At 46.5% G+C, this 22267-nt stretch overlaps 2 protein-coding genes across 5 annotated transcripts in view; both read left to right on the forward strand.

Annotated features, from left to right (window-relative positions):
• The window catches only part of LOC124037953 (SH2B adapter protein 1-like), a 72428-nt gene extending 66493 nt beyond the window's left edge, over nt 1-5935 (forward strand). For both annotated transcript variants that reach the window (XM_046353256.1, XM_046353257.1), the window contains exon 10: nt 4275-5935. In XM_046353256.1, coding sequence (XP_046209212.1) covers nt 4275-4296 — 22 coding nt within the window. In that variant the 3' untranslated portion in view covers nt 4297-5935. The remainder of the gene's footprint in view (nt 1-4274) is intronic.
• A 271-nt stretch (nt 5936-6206) lies between these two features.
• Nucleotides 6207-22267, forward strand: part of LOC124037954 (ataxin-2-like protein) — a 32573-nt gene continuing 16512 nt past the window's right edge. Inside the window, exons 1-15 of one of the 3 annotated variants that reach the window (XM_046353258.1) lie at nt 6207-6531; nt 6793-6899; nt 8047-8086; nt 8418-8474; nt 8611-8682; nt 10325-10508; nt 10680-10801; nt 11360-11451; nt 14188-14406; nt 15646-15953; nt 16048-16134; nt 16255-16380; nt 16526-16603; nt 16693-16754; nt 16832-17124. In XM_046353258.1, the coding sequence (XP_046209214.1) occupies nt 6511-6531; nt 6793-6899; nt 8047-8086; nt 8418-8474; nt 8611-8682; nt 10325-10508; nt 10680-10801; nt 11360-11451; nt 14188-14406; nt 15646-15953; nt 16048-16134; nt 16255-16380; nt 16526-16603; nt 16693-16754; nt 16832-17124 (1868 nt within the window). In that variant the 5' untranslated portion in view covers nt 6207-6510. Of the gene's footprint in view, nt 6532-6792; nt 6900-7179; nt 7324-8046; nt 8087-8417; nt 8475-8610; nt 8683-10324; nt 10509-10679; nt 10802-11359; nt 11452-14187; nt 14407-15645; nt 15954-16047; nt 16135-16254; nt 16381-16525; nt 16604-16692; nt 16755-16831; nt 17125-22267 lie in introns of those variants that run through there. The other 2 variants (XM_046353260.1, XM_046353259.1) reach the window with 2 other exon arrangements.

Below are 22267 nucleotides of genomic sequence, written 5' to 3' on the forward strand. Positions count from 1 at the left end.
GGAGATGTGGCTGAGTGGGGGAGAGAGAGGAAGACGTGGCTGAGCGGGAGAGAGAGAGGGAGACGTGGCTGAGCGGGAGAGAGAGAGGGAGACGTGGCTGAGCGGGAGAGAGAGAGAGGGAGACGTGGCTGAGCGGGAGAGAGAGAGAGGGAGACGTGGCAGAGCGGGAGAGAGAGAGGGAGACATTGTGGAGCGGGAGAGAGAGAGAGGGAGACATTGCGGAGCAGGAGACGGAGTCGTGGCGGAGAGAGAGAGGGAGACGTGGTGGAGAGAGAGAGGGAGACGTGGTGGAGCAGGAGAGCGAGAGGGAGACGTGGTGGAGCAGGAGAGAGAGAGGGAGACATTGCGGAGCAGGAGAGGGAGTCGTTGCGGAGAGAGAGAGAGGGAGGGAGACGTGGCGGAGAGAGAGAGGGAGACATGGCAGAGCGGGAGAGAGAGAGGGAGACGTGGTGGAGAGGGAGACGTGGTGGAGAGGGAGAGAGAGAGGGAGTCGTGGCGGAGAGAGAGAGGGAGTCGTGGCGGAGAGAGAGTTAGTCGTGGCGGAGCGGGAGAGAGAGCGAGGGAGACGTGGCGGAGAGGGAGAGAGAGAGTTAGTCGTGGCGGAGAGAGAGAGGGAGTCGTGGCGGAGAGAGAGAGGGAATGGAGACATGGCGGAGCGGGAGAAGGAGAGGGGGAGACGTGGCAGAGAGAGGGAGACGTGGTAGAGAGAGACGTTGCAGAGCTAGAGAGGGAGACGTGGCAGAGCTAGAGAGGGGGATGTGGCGGAGCAGGAGAGAGAGAGAGAGAGAGAGAGAGAGAGAGAGAGAGAGAGAGAGAGAGAGAGAGACGTTGCGGAGCGGGAGAGAGAGGGAGATGTGGCTGAGTGGGGGAGAGAGAGGAAGACGTGGCTGAGCGGGAGAGAGAGAGGGAGACGTGGCTGAGCGGGAGAGAGAGAGGGAGATGTGGCAGAGCTGGAGAGAGAGAGAGGGAGACGTGGCAGAGCTGGAGAGAGAGAGAGAGAGGGGGACGTGGCGGAGAGAGAGAGAGAGAGAGAGGGAGACGTTGCGGAGCGGGAGAGAGAGGGAGATGTGGCTGAGTGGGGAGAGAGAGGAAGACGGGCTGAGCGGGAGAGAGAGAGGAGACGTGGCTGAGCGGGAGAGAGAGAGGGAGACGTGGCTGAGCGGGAGAGAGAGAGAGGGAGACGTGGCTGAGCGGGAGAGAGAGAGAGGGAGACGTGCAGAGCGGGAGAGAGAGAGGGAGACATTGTGGAGCGGGAGAGAGAGAGAGGGAGACAGTGGCAGCAGGAGACGGAGTCGTGGCGGAGAGAGAGAGGGAGACGTGGTGGAGAGAGAGAGGGAGACGTGGTGGAGCAGGAGAGCGAGAGGGAGACGTGGTGGAGCAGGAGAGAGAGAGGGAGACATTGCGGAGCAGGAGAGGGAGTCGTGGCGGAGAGAGAGAGAGGGAGGGAGACGTGGCGGAGAGAGAGAGGGAGACATGGCAGAGCGGGAGAGAGAGAGGGAGACGTGGTGGAGAGGGAGACGTGGTGGAGAGGGAGAGAGAGAGGGAGTCGTGGCGGAGAGAGAGAGGGAGTCGTGGCGGAGAGAGAGTTAGTCGTGGCGGAGAGAGAGAGGGAGTCGTGGCGGAGAGAGAGAGGGAGACGTGGCGGAGCGGGAGAGAGAGCGAGGGAGACGTGGCGGAGAGGGAGAGAGAGAGTTAGTCGTGGCGGAGAGAGAGAGGGAGTCGTGGCGGAGAGAGAGAGGGAATGGAGACATGGCGGAGCGGGAGAAGGAGAGGGGGAGACGTGGCAGAGAGAGGGAGACGTGGTAGAGAGAGACGTTGCAGAGCTAGAGAGGGAGACGTGGCAGAGCTAGAGAGGGAGATGTGGCAGAGCTAGAGATTGAGACTTGGTGGAGCGAGAGAGAGAGACGTGGCGGAGAGAGAGACGTGGCGGAGAGAGAGAGGCGTTGCGGAGAGAGAAAGGTGGCAGAGAGAGAGAGACGTGGCGGAGCGCGAGAGAGAGAGACGTGGAGGAGAGAGAGAGGGAGACGTGGCGGAGAGAGGGAGAGGGACGTGTCGGAGCGTGAGTTTGAGGGGTAGACGTGGTGGAGCAGTAGAGAGAGAGAGGGAGACGTTGCGGAGCGGGAGAGGGGAGACGTGGCAGAGCTAGAGAGGGAGATGTGGCAGAGCTAGAGAGGGAGACGTGGCAGAGCTAGAGAGGCAGACTTGGTAGAGCGTGAGAGGGAGACGTGGGAGAAAAGGAGATGTGTCGGAGTGCGAGAGAAAGAGGGAGACGGCGGAGCGAGAGAGAGGGACGTTTGGAGTGCGAGAGAGAGAGGGAGACGTGGCGGAGAGCGCGAGAGAAAGAGTGAGAGAGAGGGAGAGAGAGAGAGGGAGACTTGGATGAGAGAGAGAGAGACTTGGTGGAGTGCGAGAGAAAAGGAGACTTGGCGGAGCGATTGAGGGGAGGCGTGGCAGAGCGGGAGAGAAAGAGGGAGGCGGAGCGGGAGAGAGAGGGGGAGACGTGGCGGAGCGGAAGAGAGAGGGGGAGACTTGGTGGATGCGAGAGAAAGGAGACTTGACAGAGCGAGAGGGAAACGAGAGAGAGACGTAGTGGGGCGGGAGAGAGAGACGTAGTGGGGCGGGAGAGAGAGACGTAGTGGGGCGGGAGAGAGAGACGTAGGGGAGCGGGAGAGAGAGAGGGAGACGTAGTGGAGCGGGATAGAGAGAGGGAGACGTAGTGGAGTGGGAGAGCGAGAGAGAGACGTAGTGGGGCAGGAGAGACGTATTGGGGCGGGAGAGAGAGACGTGGTGGAGAGAGAGGGAGACGTAGTGGAGCGGGAGAGAGAGAGGGAGACGTAGTGGAGCGGGATAGAGAGAGGGAGACGTAGTGGAGCGGGAGAGAGAGAGGGAGACGTAGTGGAGCGGGATAGAGATAGGGAGAGGTAGTGGAGCGGGATAGAGAGAGGGAGACGTAGTGGAGCGGGAGAGAGAGAGCGGGACACGTAGTGGAGCGGGAGAGAGAGAGAGGGACATGTAGGGGAGAGAGGGAGACGTAGTGGAGAGAGGGAGACGTGGAGCGGGAGACGTAGTGGAGCGGGAGAGAGAGAGGGAGAGGGACACGTAATGGAGAGAGAGAGAGGGAGACGTAGTGGAGCGGGAGAGAGAGAGAGGGACACGTAGTGGAGCGGGAGAGAGAGAGAGAGGGACATGTAGGGGAGAGAGGGAGATGTAGTGGAGAGAGGGAGACGTGGAGCGAGAGAGGGAGAGGGACACGTAATGGAGCGGGAGAGAGAGAGGGAGACGTCCTGGAGCTGGGAGGTCCTTCTGAGCTCAGTTGGTGGAGCAGGAGAGAGAGAGAGAGAGAGAGTGGGTTCGGACATGTAGGGAGAGAGGGAGATGTAGTGGAGAGAGGAGACGTGGAGCGGGAGAGAAAGGGAGAGGGACACGTAATGGAGCGGGATTAGAGAGAGGAGACGTAGTGGAGCGGGAGAGAGAGAGAGGGACACGTAGTGGAGCGGGAGAGAGAGCGACACGTAGTGGAGCGGGAGAGAGAGAGGGACATGTAGGGGAGAGAGGGAGAGGGAGACGTAGTGGAGCGGGAGAGAGAGAGGGACATGTAGGGGAGAGAGGGAGACGTGGAGCGGGAGACGTAGTGGAGCGGGAGAGAGAGAGGGACATGTAGGGGAGGGAGAGAGAGAGGGACATGTAGGGGAGAGAGAGAGAGAGGGACATGTAGGGGAGAGAGGGAGAGGGACATGTAGGGGAGAGAGGGAGAGGGACATGTAGGGGAGAGAGGGAGAGGGAGACGTGGAGCGGGAGAGAGAGAGAGACAAAGTCTGCACTGACCTTATCTAGAACTGGACCCACCACAGAGTATTTTTGAGGACACAGCTCACTCCTGGAGCATTGACTTGAGAGACCACCTCTGCTATAGAATGTTGTATCTCCTAAAAAGTTTAGGGTCATGTTGAATCTTCATATAACATTTTCAGATGATGCGTTGTTTTGTGCTTTTTATGATATGTGTTTAATAGACGGGAACAAGGTGTGTGTGTGTGTGCATGCACAGTTTGTTTGTCCCGACTGATTCCATGACCCACATGGACCTGTCACACAGATGTTGTGGCCTTGACACTCACTCTGTCTCTCCCTTCTTCCTCCTCTTCTCACCGCTCACTCTCTGGAAATTTCACCTTCATCTTGTCTCCCGCCCTGCCCACCCCTCCTTTATTTACACCTTTTTCCACTCTTTATTTCTCTGCTTTTCTCTCTCTGCTGTTCTTTCCTCCCAACAGACTTGACCAGCAAACCCCGTAGTCCTCCCCAGCCTCCTCCTCCACCACCCCTTCCCCCCGGCCGGCCGCCACCCCCAACCCCACCGCAGGAACGAGGGAACGAGACAGAGCTGGGAGGTGGAGGAGGAACTACAGGAGGTGCAGGAGAAGGAGCGGAGGACTGGGAGGAGAGAGAAGCTCCTCTCCGCCAACTGGAGGGGGTGGAGGGTGAAGAGCGGGAAGGAGGGAGGGCAAGAGCCATTGACAACAAGTACTCCTTCTTCTGAGGAGGCAGGGGGGGGGGGTTGTGTGAAAGGGAGAGTGGAGGAGGTGGGAGTCATAGCCATTCATAACCAGTATTTGTATTTTATTACGGGACTGTGAGGGGAGGGAGTTCGAAGGACGTACTAACACTATTAAAACACAAGCATTCTGGGAGATTTGGCAAGATGGAGAGAATGAGAAAATGGGTGAAAGAGAAGAGAGGGGGATGGGAGCATCTTACAACACTAAGTAAAGGTACACTAAGTAAAGGTACACTAATGTTTAGCAAGATAAGCTTTCTTGCCGGCACACCTCTCGGTACGCTTTTTGTAGACTTTTGAATCCATTCATGGATGTAGGTAGTGAGAGAGATATCCTCTGAACCCAGTAGTACCATACCTCAATATCCTGCAGACATTCTACTGGCCAGCAGTACACTCTCACAGAGGTGGAGATGGAGGACAACCATATACTTACAAGGCGGCAAAGAGACTAGGCTAGAACCGGCAGGCAGGATACATATACCTCAGTCACTTTTTCAACCTCGCTCTTTTTCTCTCCTCATTTTCTGGTTTTCTTTAATGGTAGAGAAGTGGCCAGAGGTAGAGAGAGAGTGAATATATATTCAGATAAAACACTTTATTATTGATAATAATAATGATACGATTAAACAATAATGATGGTTGGAATTAATAGTATTCATTTTATTTTGTTTTTAAAATGCCTTTTATTGTATGTTGTTTACTCCAGGTAAAGTGTAACACTTGTTCCTGCCCCCATCCCATTATTTCAGTTGAAATTTGTTTGTGCCTTTTTTTATATTGCTAAGCCTCATACTCAGTCTTTCCCTCACGCTCATACAGTCCTCTCCTCCTGGACCTCATCCTAATTTAATTTGAATGTGCAGAAATAGAATATAAGAAAAATATAAGGGGGAGGGAGGCATTTTTCTACTCGTGCCTTTTTGTGTTATCACCTCTTGTCATACTCCTTCAACCTGTGCCTGGGTTGTGTGGCCATGTCCGTCTGTTTGCCATTCAGTTCAGTGCCTCTATCTTTCTTTCTCTTTGTATCTCCCTCTCTTTGTTTATACCTTTTACTTCTGGTTTGTCCTCCTCTCCTCGGAGCCTTGTAATCATCTTTTACACATCTTACCCCATCCCCCTGTTCATCCTTTTCAAATGTTGAACTCTATTTGTGCCTTTCTGTCTCTGTCTGTCTCTCGCTCTCTCTTTAGCTGGGGACCTTGTGTTGACGGTGGGCAGGGTTTTGTCCAACCTGTGTGGTTAGTTTCAGGTACTACATTGAATTTAATGATATGATAATATAATTATACTGAAACATTATGGCCTAGTGTGTTGTTGCTTTGGTTCACTGTTATTGTTTCTTACTGAATAAAGGGGAAGGATGTAAAGGAATGTTATAGTAATTATTGCAGCTTTGGGTTGTCGCTAGTTGCCACAAAGTCAAATGAATGTCATAAATTCATCAAAACAAAAATTCACGTTTTGGTCATAATTTATGGTTAGGTATAAGGTTAGCGTTGTGGTTAAGGTTAAAATCAGATTTTAAGAATATAACATTTTAGAAATAGACGGGGTTTGGCTTGAAATTCGTGACGACCGCGGTTTTGGGGTCGAAAGTGTTTAGCGCGTGCACGTTAAATTGTGAATGCGCACATGCACACTCGTACACGCCCCCATCAACCCAGTCAGTCAGCCACGCGCAGACGACAACATCTTTGTGGTGCCAAACCGGCGAATTTGTTTTCCCCGAGTTTTACAATTTGTTCAAGTTACAAATGACATGCAATTGGAGTAAGCCACACGCAAGAGTAAATCCACGGAAAGGAAACGAAAGACGACGTCCTAAAAGTTTTAGCTACAGAAGGGACATTACTGCTTGCTCGTCTAGCTAGCCATCGAGCTAGCTATAGCGTGCAAGGCTGTACCACAGTAGCCAGCTTAACTATCGATTAAGTTCCGAAGAGGCAATGTCCTTTCGTCGACAGAACGTGAGTTGTAGTTGTATCAAGTTGCTAAGGGTAGCTTGCTGCTACATGTATTGCTTTCTGTGTATGAATTCTAGCTAGCTTGTGATATTTGTTAGCAGCTAGCTTTAAGTTGGCTAGCTAACGTGAGCTTTGTCGATGGTGTCCTCATTGACTTACGTGGTAACCAGTCTTGTAAAGTCAAATACTATTTAGTAGACTAAAGGCAAATTGAATCCTTATAACTGTTACTTGAGGTGTAATTATTGGCACGTGTCACACCAGCAACAACCCGGTTCAGGCGGACGAAAAACCTCCAATGGAACGGCAGGGCCTGCCGCTTTGCCCTCTCATATCGGCGGGAGCAATGCCAACAGAGCTGTGCCTGGAAGGTAAGCACATGTTCGGCTACTGTCGTCAAGCAAGTCCGGGGATCTGCCACATATCCATAGAGGTGTACCGGTCAATACGAGGATTACAGTGGGCGTGTCCATGTCAAACGGAGGCTTTAACTCGCTATTTTAAGCCAATTGGAACAAAGTAAATATAATTGATGTAGGTTACGGCCAATGGGCAAAGATGGTCTGCTAAATCGATATTGGTATGATTGACTGGTGTCCGAACCAATGGGATAGACGATACTTTTGATTCACGCCAGTATACCCATTCACATTCTGTGGGGAGGGGATTGTCCGTGTTTTCTTTATTTTCTTTTTATTAAACGTTTGTTTTAGATTTTGTTTGGCCTGTCAAATTGTGCGACTTTAAACAGAATCAGCAAGACTGCGGAGTAAAAGTGATGCACATGACTAAAAAGTATCAATACTACTTTATTGTTTATTGTATTCAACGTGTCTCGATATCTAGAAATTATACTAGCTGTCTTGTTTAGCTTGCTATCTAACGTTAGCTAGACAACACATAGCTAGCTATTGTTTATATGTTTTTATCTTTTCACAAGTTCGCCAAATTGTTAACTAGTTACCAGCTTAATTTAGCTAAAATAGTTGCACGTTAGCAGGCTACCCCTGTTAGCTAAATTGTTAGCCACATCGCTATAACGTTAACTTCTGTTTTAGTTTACCCTAGTTAGCCAGCTTGTGTCAACACAATTGTTTTCGTTAAGCCTCGCAAACAATGTCAAACGACACAGTAATAGAGAACAGAACATATCCGCTAAGGGGCTAGCTTGTTTCCACCTCCCCCACCTAATGTTATAGCTAGCTAACGTAGACCACCGGCGCCCGGCACGCATCGGTGACCGTGATCAGTCTTTTGCCAAACGGCTGCATAGACATATATTCTAGATCATCTAGCTAGCTTCATGCATTCATATGACAGGTCGAGGACCAGGCTCAAAAATCCGCATTTGATAAACGCAATGTCCCATGCCCATAATTCTTTGCACGTTTGCTTATTAGTTAGCTACATTGAAAGTGGTGAAGCTGCCGGCATATTTCTTGCGTTGCAGAATTTTCCCCCTGAGCCACCTACACCCATTTGTCTTGTCTGTTGTTAATGTTCTCTCCTCACATTCAGGACAAGAAATACAATGAAGCCTCCATCTCAATCCTCTCCCGTAAGTCACATATCATGAAATGTGGGCTATCCAGCTTGTACTACAGACGTTTTATGCAACCATGCATAGCCTAGTTACCTACATTTTACATTACATTTAAGTCATTTAGCAGACGCTCTTATCCAGAGCGACTTACAAAAAAATACCTCTTTGATAACATAATGTAGGTTGTCTTTCGCTTTGTTTGCTTCCATGCTAGTGCACTATTGTACAATTTGTAAACTCGAAAATGCTGAAAGGATATTGCAAGTAGAGTAAGGTCACATTTTTTATAGCTTTAAAATAGGTCCATGCCATACTGAAGTCAAACATGTTTGTTTACGACTCACAGGTATTTGAAGGTGTCTACAACAACACCAGGATGCTTCACTATCTCACAGCTGTAGTGGTGAGTGTTCATTTGGTCAATTAGGCCCTGGTCCACCAGATGCACTATTTCCACTATTTAAGTTGTCGACCACTGTCTACTAATGTATATCTTAATGAAATGACCAATAACCTTATTATTATTATTACCCTTCAAGGGCTCCACCTGTGACGTCCGAGTGAAGAGTGGAAATGTGTATGAAGGCATCTTCAAGACCCTCAGCTCAAGGGTAATTTTATACTACCTTGTATTAGACCATACATGGGTTTTCTGCATACCGACACATTATAGACCCCTCATAAAAACATGATTGTGGTCAGATGTTCAACTTAATCTGGGGTGTATTCATTAGTCAGATTCCGTTACAAAACCTAGTCCGTTGCACATCTGAATGCATTCAACTGAAATGTGTCTTACCCATTTTAACCCAACCTCTCTGAATCAGAGAGCCTTAATCAACGTTCACGTCATTGGTGCCCCAGGAGCAGTTGTTCAAGGCTCTGGGATTTGAACTAGCGACCTTTTGGTTACTTGCTGCCACTTTTGCCGTTTACTCTAGGGACTAGTGTTGTCACAATACCAGATTTTTTCCCCCTTCGATACCAGGTTTACTCAATACGTCACGAAAGTAACAGAATGGCATTTGATCCAGACCAGATAAACTCAGCTACTGTTCTGTTTAATTTTTGGTCATCTTTTGAGTTAAATATCAGTACATTTGAATTTGTTCACGTTGTTTTTTAATTTATTTTTTAGACACAGCCATGTGTATGCAGTAATAAATAAATTTCTCAACCATACAATCAATTTGCCTTTGGTAAGAACAATCTAACAACATAATGGTCATTTATTTGAATGGTAAATCTCTATTGATAAACTGGGTAAATTAAGATGTATCCTTGGCATATCCAAAAACAAGGTCAATGCATTTCAATAGGAGTGTGCATGCATTGAGTTATTGAGCTCGTTTTGGCCCCATGAAAATCTGTTTCTCTTCTCTCTTACATTTTGACTTATTTCATTGTACTCCTCAACATTTGTTGAAGTAGCTTATTTTATAAAACTGTGCTGTCTACCAGGAATGACATCATTCACAAGGCAAGAAGGGGGGCGGCCTGTAGGAGCACAGTCAGTTTGCTGAGGCAATAGATCATCTTTGTGAGAGCGACTGAAATAAGAAAACAAATAACGTTTTTTGCGGCTATCAACTTTGAAATCAGCGTATTTTGCATTATGGTTTGCTTTCTAGTTCACAATGTCCTATGGTGGTGAATTGATGTTAGCTGTCAACTAGCACGGAAAGTTGACCTACAATAGCTGGTAGCTACCGGCGTCATCTTGCATTGTAAAGTGTTCTAGCCTAGTTTCAACATTTCTACATTCCGCCGTGTCGCATTATTAAACTGTTAAATTGTGTGCAGCATGAGTGATGAGCTAACATGATGCATCCCAGACTCCCAGTGCAGGCTAGCAATGAGTAAGTGGAGCAGGCACAGTGCTCACTATAATAGAGGTCGGCTGTGCTGATAATGTGCTTGATCCGTTGGACACATTTGACAGAAATACCGAAAGTAACAATAAATCTAGTACCGAACAGCTTATCTTCTACTATCGAGAAACTACCGACGTTTCGGTATACCATGCAACACCAGGAGGTACCTACCTAAATTGTCCAATAGAAACTTGTTTTTTTTGCAAACCGTTCTACGTTTTGGGGTAAATGGTTTCCGTTGCAAAATGTTTTGCCTCACAGTGGTTTGCAATGGAATCAGCGTAATGAATACACCCCATGTCACATTGACCACTGCCTGTAGTCGCTCTTCGGTTAACCTCTGTGGTTTATCCGTGGTCCTAATGTGTTTTTACTCCAGTGTGAGCTGGTGGTTGACGCTGTCCACAAGCGGAGCGAAGGAGGAGAGGCGGATGGTGATGGAGGGGGAGGCTTGCCTCCCTCCCTGCCCAGGATCGAGGAGATCACAGACACCATGATTTTCAGCCCCGGCGACCTGGTCACAATGACTTGCCGAGATGTGGACCTCAACTACGCCATCAGAGGTAAGTGAGAGTGCGTTGTCAGTGTGACTGAAATTGATTCAAGATAAGGATGTGTGTTTAAGTAGTAGTCGAACTGAATGAGACCGATTGCAGGGTGAACCAAAGGTGTGTGTGCATTATGTACCCCTAGTAGATGACGCATACCTTCAAATTTAGGCTTTGTGCGTGTAGATGCTTTCACAGATACAGCAATCAGCTCATCGCGGGTGAACGGGGAACACCGGGAGAAGGTGCTGCAGAGGTGGGACGGAGGGGACAGTAATGGAGAAGGCTTCGACCTGGAGACGGACACGGTGAGGCGCTCACACACAGTGAGATGAATAGACACAGTAGCTAGGTTTCCATCCAATTTGCGACAGTTTCTACAATCTGCATAAACACATTTTGAATGTTCCTGCCGCAGGTGGGTTTCTATCAAACTGACTTGTTACTGATGTAAAAAAAAACTGCGTGATAACCTAGTGCCCATAAAAAATATTTGTTTCAATTACAATGTACCAAACAAAAAACAGAATTTCAGTGTGTTTCAATCACATTTTTTTACTCTACTGTTGGTTCTGTACGTTTCATACGTTGTGATGGTAGTAGGTTACAACAATGTAACATATCATTGCTAACAGCGTTTCCTCCGCAATTATGTATAATCAATTTCACAGACCAAAAAATAGTGTTGTTGACAATAGGATATTTTGACTACAAATTTGCTGTTTCTACCAGGTCTTGTTGAGTTTTTTTATGTGTCAAGTAATTCATCAGCATGACATGGTTGGATGGAAACCTGGTTACTGACATGCACACACTTGGTGAGACACAGGCACACACTTACTGGATGGTTCTTCTGTCTCTGTTAGTCTAATGGCTGGGATGCCAGCGAAATGTTCAAGTTTAACGAGGAGACGTATGGCGTCACGTCCACCTACGATTCCAGCCTCTCCATGTACACGTGAGTATTCTCCCCTCAGCTCCTTATTCTGATTGTGGTATATGCTCAGGTCGATCTGTCTATATAAACTCAGCAAAAAAAGAAACGTCCTCTCACTGTCAACTGCGTTTATTTTCAGCAAACTTAACATTTGTATGTGAGATTCAACAACTAACACATGAACTGAACAAGTTCCACAGACATGTGACTAACAGAAATGGTTTAATGTGTCCCTGAACAAATGGGGGGGTCAAAAGTAACGGTCAGTATCTGGTGTGGCCACCAGCTGCATTAAGTACTGCAGTGCATCTCCTCACTGCACCAGATTTGCCAGTTCTTGCTGTGAGATGTTACCCCACTCTTCCACCAAGGCACCTGCAAGTTCCCGGGCATCTCTGGGGGGGAATGGCCCCTAGCCCTCACCCTCCGATCCAACAGGTCCCATACTTGCTCAATTGGACTGAGATCCGGGCTCTTTGCTGGCCATGGCAGAACACTGACATTCCTGTCTTGCATGAAATCTCGCACAGAATGAGCAGTATGGCTGGTGGCATTGTCATGCTGGAGGGTCATGTCAGGATGACCCTGCAGGAAGGGTACCAGATGAGGGAGGAGGATGTCTTCCCTGTAACACATAGCGTTGAGATTGCCTGCAATGGCAACAAGCTCATTCCAATGATGCTGTGACACTGCCCCAGACCATGACGGACCCTCCAGATCGATCCCGCTCCAGAGCACAGGCCTCAGTGTAACGCTCATTCCTGCGACGATAAACGCGAGTCGGACGATCACACCTGGTAGACAACCGCGACTGTCATTGCAGAGTCCTGTTTGGTCCAGTGACTGTGGGTTCGTGCCCATAGGTGATGTTGCTGCCGGTGATGTCTGGTGAGGACCTGCCTTACAACAGGCCTACAAGCCCTCAGTCCAGCCTCTCTCAGCCTATTGTGGACAGTCTGAGCACTAATGGCGGGATTGTGCGTTCCTGGTGTAACTCCGGAGGTTGTTGCCATCCTGTACCTGTGTGACATAGATAGACCAGTCTTCAATTTGATTGATTATTAACGTTTAAAAATACCTAATGTTGTATTACAAAAGTAGTTTGAAATATTTTGGCAAAGTTTATAGGCAACTTTTGAAATATTTTGTAGTGAAGTTGCGCATTTTGGAAACTTATTTTTCTGGATCAAAACGCTCTTTATAAATTGACATTTGGATATATATGGACGGAATTAATCAAACAAAAGGACCAATTGTGATGTTTATGTGACATTGGAGTGCCAACAAAGGGAGCTCGTCAAAGGTAATGCATGTTTTATATTTTATTTCTGCGTTTTGTGTAGCACCTGCAGGGTTGAAATATACTACCCACTTTGATTATTATTGTGCTATCATCAGATCATCTTGTGCTTTCGCAGAAAAGCCGTTGTATTTTTATATTTTTTTGAATTTGCCACGCTGCATTTTCCCTGTTTTTTTTGTCCAAGTGGGGCTCGTATTTCTGTGTGTTATCATGTTATAACTAAGTCTATGATTTGATAGAGCAGTTTGACTGAGCGATGGTAGGCAAGCAGCAGGCTCGTAAGCATTCATTCAAACAGCACTTTCATGCGTTTGCCAGCAGCTGTTTATGACTTCAAGCCTGTCAACTCCCGAGATTAGGCTGGTGTAACTGATGTGAAATAGCCAGCTAGTTAGCGGGGTGCGCGCTAATAGCGTTTCAAACGGCACTCGCTCTGAGACTTGGAGTAGTTGTTCCCCTTGCTCTGCAAGGGCTGCGGCTTTTGTGGAGCGATGCGTAACGCTGCTTCGAGGGTGGCTGTTGTCGTTGTGTTCCTGGTTCGAGCCCAGGGAGGAGAGGGACGGAAGCTATACTGTTACACTGTCAATACTAAAGTGCCTATAAGAACATCCAATAGTCAAAGGTTAATGAAATGCAAATGTTATAGAGAGAAATAGTTCTATAATTCCTATAATAACTACAACCTAAAACTTCTTACCTGGGAATATTGAAGACTCATGTTAAAATGAACCACCAGCTTTCATATGTTCTCATGTTCTGAGCAAGGAACTTAAAAGTTAGCTTTCTTACATGGCACATATTGCACTTTTACTTTCTTCTCCAACACTGTTTTTGCATGATTTAAACCAAATTGAACATGTTTCATTATTTACTTGAGGCTAAATTGATTTTATTCATCTATTATATTAAGTTAAAATACACGTTCATTCAGTATTTTTGTAATTGTCATTATTACAAACAATGAAAATAATAAAAACTAATAATAATCTGCCAATTAATCGGTATCAGCTTTTTTGGTCCTCCAATAATCTGTATCGGCGTTGAAAAATCATAATCGGTTGACCTCTAGTCTTAACGGCCGTTCCACGGGTGCATGTTCATTAATGGTTTATGGTTTATTGAACAAGCATGGGAAATGGTGTTTAAACCCTTTACAATGAAGATCGGTGAAGTTATTTGGATTTTTATGAGATCTTTGAAAGACACTTCGTCCCTTTTTCAGGACCCTGAGTTTAGCTCTGTCATTCTGTTTATTTTTTTTCTCCACTAATTGGTATTTTGACCTATCACAGATCTTTTACAGAGCTGATCAGTCAAAAGACCAATTGGTGAGGGGAAAAAAACATCAGAATTGCGCTGCCTGTGTGAACACAGCCTTATTCACTCGCATCTCCCGTTCTCACATGTGTTTTTGAATGACCTTGGAAGTCTTATCTCTCTTTCTCACCATACAGTGTTCCCCTGGAAAGGGGCAGCTCGGATGGCTTCCGACAGAGGGAGGCACGTGCGGCCCGCCTAGCGAATGAGATTGAGGGCAGTCCCCAGTACCGTCACCGCACCAACCTGGAGAACGACGATAAGAGTGAGGAGGACAAGTACAGTGCCGTGGTCCGAGAGAGAGACGAGGGGAGGGAAAGGGGCAGCCCTGGATTCCAGAGCAGTGCTGGGAGCAGGTGAGTCCGTAGGAGAATCACAGGCATACACACACTTAGTTCTGAACTCAATACATGGAGGCATAAACACAGTTGACAGAACTGCATCTGTGCAAGGATGTAGGCTACTCAATCAGTTGTATAGACAGACATAACACTCTAACATGCACTGAACAAAAATATTGCAACATGTAAAGTGTTGGATCCATCTTTCATGAGCTTTCTTTCCCATGTCACCAGAAACGTATTCTTCTCAAATTTTTTTCACTTTTGTTTACATCCCTGTTAGTGAGCATTTCTCCTTTGCGACGGTAATCCATCCACCTGACAGGTGGGGCAAATCAAGAAGCTGGTTAAGTAGCATGATAATTATTCAGATGCACAATGTGCTGGGGACAATAAAAAGCCACTCTAAAATGTGCAGTCTTGTCATACAACACAATGCCACAGATGTCTCAAGTTGAGGGCGTGCAGGGATGTCCACCAGAGCCACTGGAACGCTGGAGAAGTGTGTTCTTCACCGATGAATCCCGGTTTCAGCATAACTGGGCAGATGGCAGACTGCATGTATGGCTTTGTGTGGGTGAGGGGTTTGCTGATGTCAACATGGTGCCCAGTAGTGGGGTTATGGTATTGGCAGGTATAAGCTACGGACAATGAACACTATTGCATTTTATTGATGGCAATTTGAATGCACAGAGATACCGTGATGAGATCCTGAGGCCCATTTTCGTGCCATCACCTCATGTTTCTACATGATAATGCAAGGCCCCATGCGGCAAGGACCTGAACACAATTCCTGGAAGTTGAAAATGTCCCAGTTCTTTCTCGGCCTGCATACTCACCAGACATGTCACCCATTGAGCATGTTTGTGATGCTCTGGATCGACGTGTACGACAGCGTTTTCCCACCAATATCAAGCAACTTCACACGGCCATTGAAGAGGAGTGGGAAAACATTCCACAGTTCACAATCAACAGCCTGATCAACTCTGCGAAGGATATGTAGCACTGCACTCCCCTACCTTTTTATTTATGGTATCTGTGACCAACAGATGCATGTCTCTATTCCCAGTCATGTCTCTATTCCCAGTCATGTCTCTATTCCCAGTCATGTAAAATCCACAGATTTGGCCTTAATGAATTGATTTAAATGGACTGATTTCCTTACATGAACTGTTATTCAGTAAAATCTAAGTAAAATCTAAAATTGTTGCATTTATACTTTTGTTCAGTTTATCTCTCTCTCTCTCTCTCTAGGGACGGTAAATATATTCCGCTTCCCCAGAGGGCCAGGGAGATGGGCGTCTCCCCCAGCAGCCTGAGGGGAGGAGCGTCTGGTCCAATACCCAATCGAACAGGAGTCCCCGGCTCCTCTAGACCATCCCAGGGTTCGGATAGGTGCAGCCCGCTGTCCATCAGGGGCGCCTACTCTCCCCACCAGTCCCAAGCCAGCCCCCCGGGCCAGCCCAGTAGCCCTACCCCCTCTTCTTCCTCTCACCCGATCCCTCACTCCATCTCTCATCCACAAGCTCTGGCTGATACCTCGCGCTCTTCTGTCAACGGAGGTAAGGCCTCTGTCTGTTTGAGTATATTGAGGGGGGAAGTGTGTGGGAGTTTTGGGATATATTGAGTGTTAATTGGGCTCTTTCTATGGATCAGTGTCATCCAGAACTTCCCCCAAAGCCCAGAGATCCGTACAGACCAATCGAACTCTGCGCAACCCAAGCTCCCAGTCCTCACCTGCAGGTACACACACACACACACACCTCATCTGTAAGTGCACACAAACGCACATTTCCGACACTCATATTCTAGACGATTCACAACCCTCACCTCTCCTTTTCCCTTCTCTTTCTCTCCCCGCAGTCTCTCGCTCTCCAAAACCAGACGACCCCGCTCTGGCTGGCCCTTCCTACCTGGACACTTCCTCCTCCTCGATCACCTCGGCAACACCTAAGTCCTCTGGCCCCACCCCTTTGTTCACTGTGGATGGTGAGGAGGATGATTACTACACAATTTTCTTTTTACAGAATTGTCATTTATTGAAGTTCTTTTTGTTTATTTTATGATTTCTGTTCCTTTCTCTACCTCTTAATCTCTCCATCTGTCTCTTGCTTTCTTTTTCTCTCGCTTTCAGTGAATGAGATCCTAAGCTCAGCGGCTAAGGAGAGGACAGAAGGCCCAGCCAGCCCTCAAGACGGCAAGAGCGGCAAAGGTCAGTGCTTCCTTTCTCCATTTGACTGGTCCGTGTCCTTTCCGTAATCTCGGGTCTTTTGTAAAAAATATTTTCTCTCTCCCTCTTAGTTCCCTCAGTCCTGCAGAGAACACAGTTGGAGGAGCTACGGAAATTTGGCAAAGAGTTCAGGGTAAGTGTGTCATGCCATGCATGCCTGTGTGTGACCCATGTATCTTATTTGATTCTGACACTCGCGCTCTTCCACAGCTCCAGCCCAGCCCCTCTTCTGCTGGCCCCACCTCCTCAGACTCCGCCCAGCCCTCCCCATCAGACTCCGCCACCACAGCAGAGTCCGTACCCGCCCCTTGCCACACCCCCTCCCAGGACCCCCAATCTGGAGAGGGGTCCTCCTTCACCCTGACCCCCACCACCCCTACCCCCTCTCCAGCCCCCAATACCGCCTCTCAGTCATCAGGACCAGACAGACAGACACCCCAGCCAGCCAGGTCCCCTGGCAGCGAGGAGGAGGAGGGCGGTGAGCGAGCAGAGGGTGTGGCTGAGTAAGTGTGACCCGAGAACAGTGCAATACAGTACTTTATTCCACAGTGTAGTGCAATAGTCTACTAAGTCGTTCGGTACGTATTACGGTTGTGGGGTCACAGGAAAGATGTCATTCACAATGTTCCTGGCATTGTCTGTTGTGACCAGCTTGTTAGATTGGGCCTCAAGTTTCTACTCCAATGCTGTGTTTGTAACCATGTGGGAGGTGGGAATACATTCATGCGATTTGAACTCGTTGCGAAATGCCAATGAGCTGTGTCAACCGAAAGTACAGCTTTCGTGCTTGTAAAGAAATTGTAGTGCTTTTTATAAATAATGTTCTGTTTCATTTAACTGCCGAAAATACTGTTTTTGAGGCCATTTCCTTAATAGGTGATGTGGGTGCGCAGGATGACAGACAAGTTTCCCACTAGTAATTACAAGCTTGAGGGCCGTTCAAGTGAGTTTTTCCCAGTCGTATATGGTAAATATCCACTTCCCTCTTGATTACAAACGCGCTATGACACTGCCTCTGTCAGTGCCAGATAAGCGTCTGTACCAAGGTACATCTCCCACTCCGGGGTAAATGTGATAGGCTCACTGTTAAGTAAGCGCAACACATGGTGCATAGGGCAAATCACTGGAAACTTCTGCTTTGGTTTGCGTATATAGAGCAAGTAACCTGTTTGTTGAAATGGGTGCAAGAGGGAAGTGGTAACGTAGCTCGAGCACTTTTACGAGGTGCTTAAACCCCCTTTTCTCAACCACCGAGAATGGGCGCATATCCGCAGCTATAACCCAGACTGTAAAAAATATTAACATAGCCTACATTTTGCTCTTGTAATGTCTTTGGCCTGGTCATACTCAGCTGTTTGAATGCATAGAGGAGACGATGTGTTGCTGTTTTTCTTGTTCCGGTATTCTGTGGTGTTAATGTGTCAACATGTTTATTAGGGTATTCTCATTTAGCAGTGGCGACATACTGTTAGCGTTTTATCCACATCTCTGTCCATTGCCATTGTAGTCTACTGTGAAGCCAAAATGTTGGGAAATTTGAGATTTTAAATGATAATTGAGGATCCTCCAATTCTGGTTTATTGACCCCACAACTCGCCAACGTACATAACTAGTTTCATTTATTTATTTATTTTTACATTTTTAAAACTTTTTTTCCTTTAGGGGGTGTATCTGCTTTAATATTGCAGACAGATTGTTGCTTCCATTAATGTTCTGACATTTAATCCTAGTTAAAATTCCCTGTCTTAGGTCAGATGGGATCACCACTTTATTTTAAGAATGTGAAATGTCTGAATAATCATAGAGAATGATTTATTTCAGCGTTTATTTCTTTTATCACATTCCCAGTGGGTCAGAAGTTTACATACACTCAATTAGTATTTGGTAGCATTGCCTTTAAATTGTTTAACTTGGGTCAAACGTTCCAGGTAGCCTTCCAAAACCTTTCCACAATACATTGGGTGAATTTTGGCCCCTTCTTCCTGACAGAGCTGGTGTAACTGAGTGAGGTTTCTAGGCCTCCTTGCTCACACAGGCTTTTTCAGTTCTGCCCACAAATGTTCTATTGGACTGAGGTCAGGGCTTTGTGATGGCCACTCCAATACCTTGATGTCCTAACCAACTTGTCACAACTATAGTTTGTTAACAAGAAATTTGTGGAGTTGTTGAAAAAGGAGTTTTATTGACTCCAACTCTATATAACGTTCTATTGGTTTCAAGAAATTTGTAAAAATTGAAAAATTAGAAGTTTTTAATTCGGCGTCGTTTTGCGTGTCAATTCATGTGCCCTGGAATCGGTACATCGAATATCTGTATTTATCTGTTATTTTACCAGGTAAGTTGACTGAGACATGTTCTCATTTGCAGCAACAACCTGGGGAATAGTTACAGGGGAGAGGGGGCCAATTGTAAACTGGGGATTATTAGGGGACCGTGGTGGTTTGAGGGCCAGATTGGGAATTTAGCCAGGACACCGGGGTTAACACCCCATCTCTTACAATAAGTGCCATGGGATCTTTAATGACACCCGTTTAACGTCCCATCCGAAAGACTGCACTCTACACAGGGCATTTGTAAAAATCCAATTAACTTCACTGATTTTCATTGGAAAGGGTTTAAACACTGTTTCCCAAGCTTGTTTAACCTGTTGCGACGAGCAATCCCGTATCCGGGATCCTATTTATGGCCTCAAGCTCATTACCATAGCGCAATGTTAACTATTCATGAAAATCGCAAATTAAATGAAATAAATATATTAGCTCTCAAGCTTAGCCTTTTGTTAACAACACTGTCATCTCAGATTTTCAAAATATGCTTTTGAACCATAGCTAAACAAGCATTTGTGTAAGAGTATTGATAGCCTAGCATAGCATTAAGCCTAGCATTCAGCATGCAACATTTTCACAAAAACAAGAAAAGCATTCAAATAAAATCATTTACCTCTGAAGAACTTCAGATGTTTTCAATGAGGAGACTCTCAGTTTGATAGCAAATGTTCAGTTTTTCCCAAAATATTATTTGTGTAGGACAAATCGCTCCGTTTTGTTCATCACATTTGGGTAAGAAAAACCCTGAAAATTAAGTCATAACGCAAACTTTTTTCCAAATTAACTCCATAATATCGACAAAAACATGGCAAACGTTGTTTAGAATCAATCCTCAAGGTGTTTTTCACATATCTATCGACGATAAATCATTCGTGGCAGTTTGGTTTCTCTTCTGAAGAAAATGGAACGCGCATGGACCTGGAGATTACACAATAATTTTGACGGAGGACACCGGGCGGACACCTGTTAAATGGAGTCTCTTATGGTCAATCTTCCAATGATATGCCTACAAATACGTCACAATGCTGCAGACACCTTGGGGAAATGACAAAGTGCAGGCTCATTCCTGGCGCATTCACAGCCATATAATTAGACATTGGAACACAGGGCATTCACAATCTGGACCATTTCCTGTATGAAATTTCATCTTGGTTTCGCCTGTAGCATTAGTTCTGGGGCACTCACAGATCATATCTTTGCAGTTTTGGAAACGTCAGTTTTTTTTCTTTCCAAAGCTGCCAATTACATGCATAGTCGAGCATCTTTTCGTGACAAAATATCTTGTTAAAAACTAACGTTTTTTATCCAAAAATTAAAAGAGCGCCCCCTATCTCTAAGAAGTTAATGAACATGCACCTGTGGAACAGTCGTTAAAACACTAACAACTTACAGACGTTAGGCAATTAAGGTAACAGTTATGAAAACTTAGGACACTAAAGAGGCCTTTCTACTGACTCTGGGGAAAAACACCAAAGGAAAGATGCCCAGGGTCCCTGCTCATCTGCGTGAACGTGCCTTAAGCATGCTGCAAGGAGGCATGAGGACTGGTGTGCCCAGGGCAATAAATTGCCATGTCTGTACTGTGAGATGCCTAAGACAGCGCTACAGGGAGACAGGATGGACAGCTGATTGTCCTTGCAGTGGCAGACCACGTGTAACAACACCTGCACAGGATCGGTACATCCGAACGTCACACCTGCGGGACAGGTACAGGATGGCAGCAACCACTGCCGGAGTTACATCAGGAACGCACAATCCCTCCAATGCTCAGACTGTCCGCAATAGGCTGAGAAAGGCTGGACTGAGGGCTTGTAGACCTGTTGTAAGACATGTCCTCACCAGACATCACCGTCAACAACGTCGCCTATGGGCAGAAAACCACTGGCAAAAACTGCTCTTCACTGACGAGTTGCGGTTTTGTCTTAGCATGGGTGATGGTCGGATCCACGTTTATCGTCGAAGGAATGAGCGTTACACCGAGGCCTGCACTCTGGAGCAGGATTTATTTGGAGGTGGAGGGTCCATCATGGTCTAGGGCGGTGTGTCACAGCAGCATTGGAATGAGCTTGTTGTCATTGCAGCCAATCTCAACGCTGTGCGTTACAGGGAAGACATCCTCCATCATGTGGCGCCCTTCCTGCAGGCTCATCCTGACATGACCCTTCAGCATGACAATGCCACCAGCCATACTGCTCGGTCTGTGCTTGATTTCAGTGTTCTGCCATGGCCAGCGAAGACCCCAGATCTCAGTCCCATTGAGCATGTTTGGGACCTGTTGGATCGGAGGGTGAGGGCTAGGGTCATTCACCCCAGAAATGTTCAGTTTTTGTCTGTTGAATCTTATGTTCATACAAATATTTACACGTTAAGTTTGCTGAAATTAAACTCAGTTGGTAGTGAGAGGACGTTTCTTTTTTAAAGTTTTTTGCAATTTATTAGGCACAGCTGTCTGGTCCTTAAATGGATCTGGTATATACTTTATATTCATCACAATTTTCTTTAACTTCATAGGGCTCAAGTCCGGTTATAACGGGATCAATTTGACAACAGCCAGTGAAATTGCAGGGCGCCAAAATCAACTGCAATCTCATAATTTAAATTCCTCAAACATACAAGTATTATTCACCAGTTTAAAGAAACTTCTTGTTAATCCAACCACAGTGTCCGATTTCAAAAAGGCTTTACGGCGACAGCATACCATTTGATTATTTTAGGTCAGCGCCTAGTCACAAAATATACAGCCATTTTCCAGCCAAAGAGAGGAGTCACAAAAAGCAGAAATGGAGAAAATGAATCACTGACCTTTGCTCTTCATCAGATGGCACTCATAGGACTTAATGTTACACAATACATGTATGTTTTGTTTGATAAAATTCATATTTATATCCAAAAATCTGTTTACATTGGCGCATTATGTGAATATGCAGAGAGCCACATCAATTTACAGAAATACTCATTAATTTTGATGAAAGATACAAGTGTTATACATAGGATTAAAGAAACTTCTCCTTAATGCAACTGCTGTGTCAGATTTCAAAAAAGCTTTACGGTGAAAGCACACCATGCGGTAATCGTGAGTACAGCGCTCAGCCACCAAAACAAGCCATACAAATACCCGCCAAGTTGTGGAGTCAACAAAAGTCAGAAATGGTGTTATAAATATTCACTTTGATGATCTTCATCGGAATGCACTCCCAGGAATCCCAGTTCCACAATACATGTTTGTTTTGCTCGATAAAGTCCATCTTTGTCCAAATACCTCCTTTTTGTTCGCATTTAGTTCACTAATCCAAATGCACTAAATCCAGACGACAAAGTC

Source organism: Oncorhynchus gorbuscha, linkage group LG06 (assembly GCF_021184085.1).
Source record: "Oncorhynchus gorbuscha isolate QuinsamMale2020 ecotype Even-year linkage group LG06, OgorEven_v1.0, whole genome shotgun sequence".
Classification (NCBI taxonomy): Eukaryota; Metazoa; Chordata; class Actinopteri; order Salmoniformes; family Salmonidae; genus Oncorhynchus; species Oncorhynchus gorbuscha.